Genomic DNA, 12,383 nt, shown 5'->3' on the forward strand with positions numbered 1-12,383 from the left:
CAGCAGGTAGGGCGTTTGCCTTGCAGGCGGCCTGACCCTGGTTCGATTCCCAGCACCCCATATGGTCCCCCGAGCACCGTCAGGAGTAATTCCTGAGTGCAGAGCCAGGAGTAACCCCTGAGCGTCGCCCGGTGTGACCCAAAAAGCAAAAAAATAAATAAAAATAAAAAACCAAAAAGATCTCCAGGTGGGCGATGACTCACCAGGGAAGGCCCTCCATTTGCACGTGGCCACACCCTGGTTCTATGCCAGCATCCCAGAGGACCCCTGAGCGCCCGAGAGCCAAGGCCCCACCCTGTAAAGCAACAGCCACCTGCTCGGCACGCTCAAGACCCAAGCTCCACGACCTCACTTGGAAATGAGAGTTTTCGCAGAAGTCGTCAGTTAAAAATAAGGTCACTGCGAATTCAAGTGGACCCTGAATCCCAGACCTGGTGTCCTCAGAAAGGGGAAGAGAAGCAGAGACGCACACAGAGACGGGCCCGGGGAAGCTACTGGAATGACGCAGCTTTACGGACCCCCGGGAATCACTACAATGCAGGGACCTCGGGGTCCTGGGGAGGCTGCCCGCCGGCCACCTCCTGCCCACGACTCCTCTCTTAGGCTCAGCCAGTTTGTGGCAACTCCAGGAAACAGATAAAACACCAAGAGTGCCTCAAATCGAGAGAGAGTTTCCGCTTGAGAACCAAGCCCAGCCCATGCATGGGCGGAAAAGGCGGACAGCGGGTGGGACTCCCGTTAGGGGGAGCAGCCCTGGGAACCGTCCGACCTTCCAATCCAGGGCTGCTAACACCCCCCCCCAAAAAAAATCACACCCAAAGGCACATGCCACAACCACGAACTCAAGGTAAGTAAGTGCCACGGGGTCGTGATCTGGGCAAACATGCTCACTCCGCTGGCTCCTTGGTGCCAGCTAGCTCTCAACTGAAACCCGCATGCAGCTAGCCTCCGAAGGTCAGAGCCTCTGGGCCTCCAAAGGTGTGCACGCACTAACGCCGTCCAGCCGGGAGGCTCACCTGCTGAATCACCTCCGGGTAGAGCATCGGGAGCCGCTCGGCGATGAGGGCCAGGCCGCCCATGCCCGCGAAGACCTGCAGCGGGGACGGGATGGGGCAGGTCTCCAGCAGGGCCTCATCCAGCACCCCGTCCATGCACTCCTCACCGGGAGACAGGGCCTCGTCCTCGGGACAGTTGCCGAGCAGGTCTCCGTGATCTGGAAACACCGAGGAGAAAGCCTGAGAAAGGATCTCGCTCTACAAAGCGGGTTCGTATTTCTTAACGAACCAAGGTAAAACTTCGCTCCCGGGGACCCGCGTGGGCTGAACGGAACCCAGCTTCCCACACGCAGACAGGCATTCCAGGCCTGGGACCGCGTCTCCAGGCGAGAAGGCGGAGAGTTCCCCCTCCTGGGACGAGATACGGCCATGCAAAGAGTGATCGCCAAGTGGGGCTCACAGAGCAGGAGCGCCCCAGCTCAGCAGAGAGCCCGTTCCTGCAGTGCTTGTGGGAGGCCTAGCCCTTGGCAAAGGGAAAGGGAGGACGGGAGGCAGCTCAGGGACCTACAGCGTAAGAGTCTGGCCTGTGCGGGCCGGAGAGACGAGACCGTCCAGGGGAGAGGGGGCTTTCTTATCATGTGGACGGCCCAGGTTCCAGCCCTCACGCCACCAGCAGTGGCCCCTGAGCACCCTAAGGTGTGACGCAAACAACATCCCCCCCCCCCGAAAATGTACCTGCATCTCAGGGTTTACTCCTGGCTGTGCTCAGGACCGTATGACATGCTGGGAATCGAACCCCGAGCCAACCGCGTGCAAGGCAAACATCCTACCCAGGTGTACTATGACTTTGGCCCCTATCGTGTATGTTTCCTGCTTCAGAATTTCAATTATTGGGCCAGAGGCAGTACCGGGGCGAAGGCACGTCCTGAATGCAACTGAGCCCTGCAGCACACGGCCCTCTAGCGCAAACACCTGGTCCCTGGCCTGATGAGCAAGGTGGACACTAGTGTCTCCACACTCACAAAATACAAGGAGACTCAAAACAGTTCAGGAAATAACTAAAACCACGCATGCCGGCTCATCAACAACCTCTCACAGAGGAGAACCAAGAGATCAGTCCATACACAAGGTCAGATCACAGAGAACACTTGAAAAGACAGAGCAGGTAAGACTCTGGGGATCTGCACGAAAATTTACAAGAACCGAGGAAAGCTACTGGCGACAAGCTGAAATTTAAACAGAGGAATAAACGGAAGCTAAAATATGACAGACCACATTCACACCAGGAAAATTTTCCTTATAAGGCAATTATAGTAACGAAATGTTTTAAAACGATCAGAATAGCAACTGAGGAAAATGACTATCCCACGCTTTAGAAGAAGCAACGCGCTTGTTCCACCCCCGAGACGCCCATGCTCGCTCTCCTGCACACACAGTCCCCTCTCTCCCCTCACATCTCTCCAGGAAATCATCTCCCAGGCGCCAGCGATCGAGGCGTGGGGAGTGCCTGCCCTGCACACAACTGACCAGAGCTCCGAGCCCGGCCCCCGGAGTGAGCCTGAGTGCAGAGCCGGGGGTCAGCCCTGAGCACTGCCCAGTGCGGCCTCAAGACAAACACACAGCAACGATTTCCCTTCACTTTACGTAAAAGAGGCAAGAAAGGGCCTAGGAGATGATACAGAGGTTGAGGCATTTTCTTGGCAGCCCCAAACGGCCCCGGGCCAAATCCCGACCCACCAAGGGTCCCCAGGGCACTGATAGGAACAGCCCCCAAATGCTATCAGGTGCGACCCAAACCACCCCCCCAGCCCCACCCCCTTCCCTCAAAGAGCAAGAAAAACTCCCATTTGGAACTGTTTAGTGCTATGCAGTGGTAAAAGCAAGTAAAATGCAATCACTTGGTTTCTTAAAAAACGTAAAGGCGGAAAATATTAACCAATAACAAGAATCAGAAGTCCATTATATAATAACAGGACTCTCATTTTCATAGAACAAGCCGCACGACTCATGCAAAACCGCAAGACTGCATGGCGGCTGGGGAGCAGGTGTGCAGAGCTAAATGCGGCCAGAACGAAGACGACGTCGCACTGAAGGGAGCACACTGGCTCACACTCGCACCGTCACAGAGAGAAAGGAGAATCTCAAGTACCTCAAACTTCAGGTCGGTTACTGGCTACCAAAATACCTGCTTCAAACCCTCCCGGGCCCGAGCAGGGGGGTGGGGCGGGGGGAGTGCACCTGAACCCCAGGGGCCGGCTCCTGTTTGCCCACCAGAACAGAGCCGGCCGCCAGGAGTGTGGGGGTGACAGAGCAGGCGGCAGGCCAGAGAAGTCTGGTCCCCTCTGGGCCCTACGGACGGGCACTCCCACGCACGTACCTTTCTCGGGGTGTAACCGTTTAAATGAATCTGTTTTCGACAGACTTGGGTCTGTGATCACTCGCGATCCCAATTTCACAGTCAGATCTACTGAGTGGTAGCCCTGAGGAAGTTTTCGGTCATACAGGATTGTTAAGAGTTGGGCGAGGGTCATTTCAGCTGGCAACGGCTGGCCTGAAAATAAAACAACAAACTTACACCCGAAACCCAAGGAGACATCAACTGAGGGCCTGAAAGAGAGGTCAGTGGTTAAGGCTTCTTCCTGTGCAGCATGCCGCGACCTGGATTTGATCCTTGCACACAGGGACAGGAAGGAGCACGGGACACAGCCAGGGACGGACCCAAAACCAACCCACACCATCCCGAAACTCAAGCAAACCAACCCCACTCAACGCATCTACCGCTGTTACAAGAGCCCGGGTTTGGGATGGATTTTAAGATCGTCTCTTTGCAGACTCTTGGCGCTGTCCTCAGCAGTGACCCCTGGTGGTGCCGTGGGCCCATGAGAGCTCCTGGCATTGCACCTGGCATTGCACCGAGGTCAGTGCATAGCAACTGCTTCACCCCCAAGACAATCTCTCCACCCCCCCCCCCAATTTCATTTTCTCGTTTCGATGGCCCCTCCGGGTGCTGTGCAGTGACCCTTGGCCTCGCATACCCTATGTGGTGCCAAGGCCCTGAGTGGGATCCTTGGCCACCACAAGCCCAGCCAGGCCGGCCGGCCGGCCCTGTTAAACCTCCAGCCCACCACAGGCCTGGCCAGGCCAGTGACCAGCATGCCCTGCTGACTCTCCAACCCAGTTCCATATTAAAAACATTTTGAGTCAGCACTTGGAAAGTTCTTTAAAAAACCGCGAGGCAGGGTGGGATGGGGGAGATGGGGGGTGGGAGGGATCCTGGGATCAGTGGTGGTGGAGAATGGGCACTGGTGGAGGGATGGGTACTCGATCATTGTATAACTGAAACCCAAGCACAAAAATTTTAGGTCTACAACTGTACCTCATGGTGTTTCACTAATAAAAATTTTTAAAAAAAAAGCTCAATCTGAATTTCACAGAAAATAAAAAACCAACTTGCACACACATGACAAATGTCTTGACAAAGGGTGAACAGGTTATTGAATAAATCCCGTCAAGGCACATGGGAACAACAGAACAGAGAGAGGCAAAGCTTTTCGCGCACACGGCCAGACAGCACGACAACCTCTGAAGGCCAAACGGCTCCTCTACACGACAGCGAAGTACTGGCCTCAGGCCGATCACTTTCCGGCAGAAAACACAGCCTCGGGGCACTGGCACCCGAGTCCCCCACTTCCGCTGGAAAAACAGGGCCCCGCTGACTCTCGCCGCTTCAATAACACCTGACTAGACGACACTGGGGGGGTCACACATCCCATATGGGGCGAGTATAAAGTTAATAAAGGAAGTTCCTTGCTGCCTCGAAGGGTGACCTTACCTGCCAGGAGTTTGTGGAACAGGTGGAACACGGGGACCGTGATCACTTTGCCGGCGGCATCTGCGCCCGAGGAAGTGCTCCCCACCTTATCGGGCATGGTCCTCCCTCTCCGGGACGGGGGCCGCGGGGGCGTCCCTGACACGGCACGTTTCGACTGAGACTTCAGGCCTAGAGAGAGGGACGCGGAGATGCGGCAGGGGCGGCGCCACACGGTGCTTTGCCCAGGCTTCTGAGTCCTCCCGGACACCCCCTCCCGGACTGAGCCCCAGACAGCCTCAGGACCACGAGGGCAGTCCCCCAGGCTCAGGGACGGAACACGAGACGACGACACGCCTGGCAAGTCCCTGCCGCTGTCCCCCTCCCGTCCCCACCTCCAATCTTGCGTTTCGTCCCCGCACATGCCAACTCTCCCGGGCACCCCATCTGCACCCTCTGCAAGCAAGCAGAAACTGGCACTGTGACCCCTGGCACGGCCCGGGTCTGCCCACGGGGAACCTTCTGCTGTCGTTTTCTTTTTCCCTTTTTCGATTTTGGGGACACGCCCTGTTTTGGTGATCGGGGTTCGCTCCTGGCTCTGTGCTGAGGGACGGTGACCCCTACGGGTGCTGGAGTCCAGCCCACATCCTCGCCTGTGAGGACAGTCTCCCCCATTGCCCCAGAGTCTGGCCCAGACTTGATTCCACAGACCAGCCAACTCAAGGGGGGACCTGAGTGAACTCAGACTTCCCGAGAAACTGAGGCCATCGCAGCTGTGCGAAGTGAGACATTCCGCAAAAGGAGCATCCGCTATCGTGGCCGAGACTCTCCTCCTTAAACCTGGCACAAATGAGGTGATTATGTGCGTACTGCCCAGCTGAAGAGGACTGTCTCAGAGACATGTCTGATACTCTTAAAAACAGATATGCACTGGTGAAGGGACGGGTGTTTGGTCATCGTATGACCGAGACTTAAACCTGAAAGCTTCGTGACTGTTCTCACGGTGATTCAATAAATAAATTAAAAAAAAAAAAAACAGAGTAAGCTGTGGGCACAGGTGGCATTTCACATCTAGGATTAAAGACGACACTCGCAACAGGGCACCGATCCACTTTACCACTTGAGATTCCCAACGACAGGTCCATTTTATGGAAACCAGAAGTCCACTGAAAACCCACATGCGTACCGGAAGCAACGACAACACTGTAATTCTCCTGCAATCCATTTTCTGCCTTCACTTTTTCCTTCTCTTCATGGTTTTTCTTTTCTTTGTCATCTTTTTGCTCACTGATTAGCTTAGCGGTGATACTCGGTGTATCTGTAAGAAAACGTACTCTAAAATACAGTGCTCCTTTCAAAATCATTTAAAAGTACCACACACGGTGGGAAATGGGCACCGGTGGAGGGATGGGGACTCGATCATTGTATAACTGAAACCCAAGCACAAAAATGTGTAAGTCTGCAACTGCACCTCATGGTGTCTCACTAATAAAAATTTAAAAATTAATTTAAAAAAAGTGCCATACAGAAAGTTCATCCAAGATTGTGACAACCCTCGCAGAGAGGCAGAGTAAAGGAACCGGGCAGTGCGACACTCGCCCAGGCTTCCGGCCAACCCCAAGGACCTCAGCGCTGCTCCGAGGCCAGGATTTGCGTCGAATCCTAGAAAGTCTTACGAATTAACGCAGTCTTCCTGGAGGGGCGGGGAGAACATGGGCGGCCACACTGGTGGGCAGGTCACCAAATGTTTGAAACAACTGCATGACCAACAACTTTGTACATCAAGTGTTTTTAAATAAAACTATCTTTAAAAAATAGACATATACTATTCTCCAAGTATTCGTAATATTACCTGATTAAAAGTTAAACTTGAGAGGCAGAGAGCAGGGAGGGGCTGGCCCTCAGTCGACAGGGTTCAACCCCCAGCACCCCACACAGTGTCTGGGCCCCCGCCAGGAGTGAGTCCTGAGCACTGCGGGTGGTAACTGCAGCACTCTCCTAAGACACTCCCAGACACCCCAAGGGCTGTGCTGACACACAGCAAACGCTCAGGCTCCTGACGGGTCACCCACCACTGCCGGGCGACTGATCGGTATCTGATGCCGCAAGGATTGCTTTTCCTTTAACTAATCTTTGTGCTTTTTAAAGGGATCTGAAAGGTCTTGGGGCCCAAGCAGGAGCCCTAACGGGATGTCCCTCTGCTTCCTTCACCGGTACGAATAACAAGTGTGAATTCTACCTCCTCCGCTTTGATCTCCCGATGACTCATTTCTTCCTGAGAGCCAGCGAACGCTTATTACTAGGAAACCAGGCTGCAAATCTAACACGCTGCAACGTCTCTCCACTTGGAGTAAGCCTCTACTGCGGGAAAGTCCAGCCCGGGCATCCCACGAGCAGCCGGTGCTTTCCGCTGACCTCGGCACCCCCAGCACAGCAAACACAGCTGCAGTGCACCCGCCTGGACTCTCCGCAGGTGAAGATGACACCCAGAGACAGTCCCTCCGCACCCAACAGAGCTAAGACGAAACACGTCGGCCTGACTTACCCGACACTCTGTCCAGAACTTCTGACAACGTCGTGGAGACGGGCAAGTGAAGCGTGCGGAACTTGTGGCCTGCTCCGTACATTGGATGCTGGATGACGTGGCTAGTCGCGTTGATTCTACCTTTGTACAGCTGAAAATTAATTCGAAGTAAGATTTTCAAGATCTTTGTCAATACAGTGAGTCTGGTGGTGGGGAATGTCCACTGGTGGAGGGATGGGTGTTTGATCATTATGTGATCGTAACTCAAACACGAAAGCTGTAACTATCTCACAGTGATTCAAAAAAAAAAAAAAAACACGCAGTGAATCATGAAGTAGCCAAAAGCAAAAAATAACCTCAATTTTACTGAACTATTTGAATTTATCCATTTCTTTCAATATAGCGCACAGGTAGGCCACAGGTGTTTGGTGAAATTCTGAATATTTTGTGAAATTTTCCACCAATGCTAATGTCCCAAATCCCCTGTCTTTCTTGCTTTGTGTTGGGGTCACACCCAGTGACGCTCAGGGATCTCTCGCGGTGGGGCTCAGGGGGCCATATGGATGCAAGCACCCACCCCGCTGTCCTATCTCCAAGGGCCTCTATTCGTCACCTTCTCCACAAATCCTGTTGCAGTGCTGATGAGAAAGACTATTTCAAGGTTTCTAACCCCTGGACATTAGAACCTAGCAACGACGACGTGCTCCAGTATGACATTCCAAGTATCTGCACACTCACCGGGCAGGGGGACTGGAGGAACATGGTCACTTTCTCGTCCTCCAGCATCAGCTGCAGGAATAATCTCCGGACAAACCCAGAAATGTTCCCCGACGTGGGCAGGTTCCCCCTCTGGGGAGACGTCTGGAACAGCTCACAAAGCACCTGGAAAGGCAGGAGGATTTGATCCGTTAACGCTTATACGTTATCGGCAGTGTTTCACCTGCAAAATGTACTCTTTCTTTTCATTTTTGCTTTTGGGTCACACCCAGTGATGCTCAGGGGTTCCTCCTGGCTCTGCACTCAGGAATTCGTCCTGGCGGTGCTCAGGGATGCCGGGGATTGAACAAGGTCGGCCGCATGCAAGGCATGCCCTCCCCGCTGTGCTATCGCTCCAGCCCTGCAAATGCACTTTTAAAGGAAATTAAGAGTGTGGATTAAAAAGCTTATTTCAATACTCAAACTGGCAATGAAATGTTTCACTAGAAAACATCGCACAAAAGTGCAAGTCTTAAGGTGCAGAATAAAGGGGCCAGAAACGCTGCTCCCTCACAGGTCCCTTTTGGGGGTCAACAGAAGAAGTTCAGGGCTACATAGTTTTCCTTAATGACCATCGAGCTGTTGACTTCCCGTTAACTTCAGTGTCCCTGTGGTTCCAGTGCAACATGTGTCACCCACAGCGATACATTAAGAACAGAAAAACAAAGCCACAACAGGAAGCTGAGGGGTGGTTAGGCCAGAGAGCAGTGGGACGGAGCTTCTCCGCATCAGCAAGAGCCTGAGTGAGCCGTGGAAAACCGATGACCACGGAGCTGGACAGACGCACAGTGAGGAGGTGCTCGCCGGGTACCCGGGGCATCTGGGTTTGATCCCCGGCACCCAAGCACCGCAAGCAATGACCCCTTCGCACAGACCCAGGAATGGACTCTGGGCACCACCAGGGGCGCCCCCAATCCTGTCATGAGAAAAGCCGGAGGGGGGAGAGGCCACGGCTGGCAGCGACCAGGTCCAGGCTGCGCTCAGGGACCACGTGTGGTGCCAGCGTCCCACCTACGTCAGCCACGAGCGAGGCAACTCGCCAGCTGCCACCCCGGGTCTCCAGCTCCCGTCCGTGACTCTGGAAACAGACACATCCATGGCTGAACTGGTAACTCGAGCCTCTCCTAGCAGATCCCCAACGACAAGTTATTTTCCGCTATGAACGATCTTGCTCTTCATTTAGAAAATTAAACCATTTGGTCTGTTTCCAATCAGCATATTTGATTCCTAGATCTGGCTAGAATACAAACCGCCAAATGAGATCACTCGGGAGAGCCTACTTATTTTTGCACACTGTGAAGTACATGGGCTGGAGCGATAGCACAGCGGGGAGGGCGTTTGCCTTGCACGCAGCTGACCTGGGTTCGAGTCTTCCATCCCTCTCAGAGAGCCCGGCAAGCTACCCAGAGTATCCCGCCCACACGGCAGAGCCTGGCAAGCTCCCCGTGGCATATTCGAGATGCCAAAACCCAGTAACGACAAGTCTCACAATGGAGACGGTACTGGTGCCGCTCGAGCCAAGCGATGAACAGCGGGAGGACAGTGCCACGGTGCAGTGTATAATTCTCTCAAAAGAAAACAAACTTTAGCACTACTACAGCCCAGCTTGGAGTTAAACGCCACGGTCTAACGATTAGAAAGCAACAGATTCTGACAAAACGCAAGCCGAATCCAATCTTTAAATCATGCTTTCCTTTGGTTCCATAGACGCTCAGGAAATTACATGCCTGGGGGAGTTGGTGGTGGCGTTCGAGCAGCGCCCGCTCTGCGTTACCAGCCACGGGCAGGCGCGGCCAACAGGCTGTCCAGCAAGTTCTATGCTGCCCCCAGCACTGCGGGCCCCAGTGCAGCACCCAGGAAGCAGTGCCTGGCTCTCCAGGGCTGCGCCTGGCAGGACAGAGCCGTGGGGTGCCGGGCATCGAACGCAGGACCTCATGGACAGTCGGTTTCTCTGGCTTAGGTGCCCTCCCCAGAGACTGGGGTCAATGCCAGACTGCCCGTGACTGTGTGTTTTCCTCTTACAGGGTGTGTGTGTGTGTGTGGGGGGGGGGGGGGGTTCTCCAGCAGCAGTGCTCACAATGCGTGGCCAACAGGAAATTAAATTAATCTCATGCCATGCCAGGAAGTAAACCCAGGGTCCCTCACCTTTGAGGCCAAGCGCTGCCCCTCCCTCACCCTGCCCCTGGTGGCGGAGGTGGGTTGTTGCATTTCGGGCCTAGCCTGGTGGAGCTCACCCGGGAGGCTCCTCCTGGCTCCGTTCCCGGGGACCACTCCTACCCGAGGGACCATATGGGGAGCCGGGGATCAAACCCCAGTTGGCCGCGTGCCAGGTGAGACCCCCACCTGCTATGCCGCCCTGGGGTGGGGGTCGGGGGAGGGAGTTCTGACCAAGAAAGGCCCGACCTTCTCGTGGAATCTCCAGGGTTCCTTGTCCCTCTTCTCCTCGGCCGAAGGAGGGACTAGGGGATGGAGAGCCCGCACATTTTTAACCACGGTTCCAGACTCCGACCCTGCAACGCACCCACCCACGGCGCCCACCCGCGGCCCGGAGCCCGTGCGAAAGGAATCGCACCCGGGGCTCCTGTGACCCACGCCAGCCCCCTCCCCCCATCACCTGGGCCATCAGCTTCTGGTTGTTCGGGTGGCACGAGATGCACTGCAGGAAGAAAGCCACGGCCGCGTTCTCGATGGCCGTCCTCTGCTGCGTGGTCAGCCCAGGGGGCGCGCTGGTGGGGAGCGAGGCTGGCCGGGCGCTGGCCTGCGGTGGGCCGAGGGTGGCGGCGGCGGCGGCGGCCCCGGCCGTGGAGCCCGAGTGGCAGAGCAGGAAGAGCAGCGCGGTCCAGAGCGGGGTCACCTCGGAGCCCCCGAGCCAGTCCTTCATGACGTGGCTGTTGCCCACCTCGGTGAGGAAGCGGAGCACGGGGGCCACCAGGTCGGCGGTGATGGGCATCTTGGGGCACGGGGCCACGTGGTGCCGCCGGAGCTTGTCCTGGGCCGCGTCGGGCGAGGGGGCGGCGCCGTCGGCGGGCGGGACGTGGCTGGAGCAGAAGGCGGCCAGGCTGCGCACCAGCAGCGAGGGCAGCCCCGAGTCCAGCAGCTGCTCCACGGCCTCGGGGGACTGCGACGAGGACGCCAGCGTGGCCAGGTGCGACTCGGTCAGGGCCGGGGGCGCCTGGGCGTTCTTGGAGTCGTCGGTCAGCGCGGCGCCGCCGCCCAGGTCCTGCTTCTTGCTGTCGTCCGTCATGGGCAGCCGGCGGTGGCACGGCACGGGGGGCGGCGTGACCCCCATCCAGCCCATGAGCAGGGAGAAGTAGGCCGGGTGGATGTGGCACATGGAGCACAGCAGGCTGTCCACCGCCTTCTTCAGCACCATGCTGCAGGGCAGCGACATGGACCAGTTGAAGAGCAGCCTGGGAAGGGCGGGGGCCACGTCAGGAGACGCCGCCGCCGCCGAGCTCGGCCCGGCGAGCTCGGCCCGGCAGCGGTGACCCGCCCGAAACCCCTCCCGGAGACGGCGGACGACAGGGAGCCTGAGGGTCTGGGCAAACCGAAGACTGGACTTGCCGATGAGAAGAGAAAGCTTTCCAAAGAGATCGAGAGCACAGAGGGGAGGGCGTCTGCCTTGCAGGCGGCCGACCCGGGTTCGATTCCCAGCATCCCACAGGGTCCCCCGAGCACCGCCAGGAGTAACTCCCGAGTGCAGAGCCAGGGGTAACCGCTGTGCATCGCTGGTTGTGACCCAAAAAGAAAAAAAAATCCCAAGAGAGGTCTCTTTTAAAAGAGATCATGGGTACTCGATCACTGTATAACTGAAACCCAAGCACAAAAGTTTGTGAGTCTACAACTGTACCTCATGGTGCTTCACTAATAAAAACAAAAAAAAATTCTTAGCTCACACATAAAACACATATGCATTTAACATGACTGATATTTGAAAATAGCACTGGTGAAAAACGCTGATTTATGGATTATTCTGACAATATAAAAAATGACAGTCTCTTCGAGTACCCCACTAAGCCCCTGCAGTCATCAGACAGCCTCTCGGCATTTCGGGCGCTAACGTCCCTGCCCCTGAGAGCACCTCCCAGGCAAAAGCACCCCGGACAGAGGACATCTGCCACGTGGCACCTTCTGGCGGAAAGAGCGGCCGACGAGAGGCATCTGTTTATTCCGCAGAGACACAGAGTCTGTGCGGCACCGCAGCAGACGTGTGCTTGGTCCTCGTCTGACCGCTCCCGTCGGAGCGCGGAGCCAACTCAGACTGGGAGCACCCCCGTTTCCCCCAAAACCCGCGGAGAGG

At 56.0% G+C, this 12,383-nt stretch overlaps 1 protein-coding gene across 2 annotated transcripts in view; it reads right to left on the reverse strand.

Annotated features, from left to right (window-relative positions):
* The window catches only part of BIRC6 (baculoviral IAP repeat containing 6), a 154,171-nt gene that overhangs the window by 26,906 nt on the left and 114,882 nt on the right, over window positions 1-12,383 (reverse strand). For both annotated transcript variants that reach the window (XM_056128023.1, XM_056128017.1), the window contains exons 55-61: window positions 10,698-11,493; window positions 8,066-8,209; window positions 7,349-7,478; window positions 5,990-6,121; window positions 4,828-4,995; window positions 3,373-3,546; window positions 1,017-1,213 (exon numbers count right to left, since the gene is read on the reverse strand). In XM_056128023.1, coding sequence (XP_055983998.1) covers window positions 1,017-1,213; window positions 3,373-3,546; window positions 4,828-4,995; window positions 5,990-6,121; window positions 7,349-7,478; window positions 8,066-8,209; window positions 10,698-11,493 — 1,741 coding nt within the window. The remainder of the gene's footprint in view (window positions 1-1,016; window positions 1,214-3,372; window positions 3,547-4,827; window positions 4,996-5,989; window positions 6,122-7,348; window positions 7,479-8,065; window positions 8,210-10,697; window positions 11,494-12,383) is intronic.

This window comes from Sorex fumeus, unplaced genomic scaffold, assembly GCF_029834395.1.
Source record: "Sorex fumeus unplaced genomic scaffold, SorFum_2.1 ptg000006l, whole genome shotgun sequence".
Taxonomy (NCBI): Eukaryota; Metazoa; Chordata; class Mammalia; order Eulipotyphla; family Soricidae; genus Sorex; species Sorex fumeus.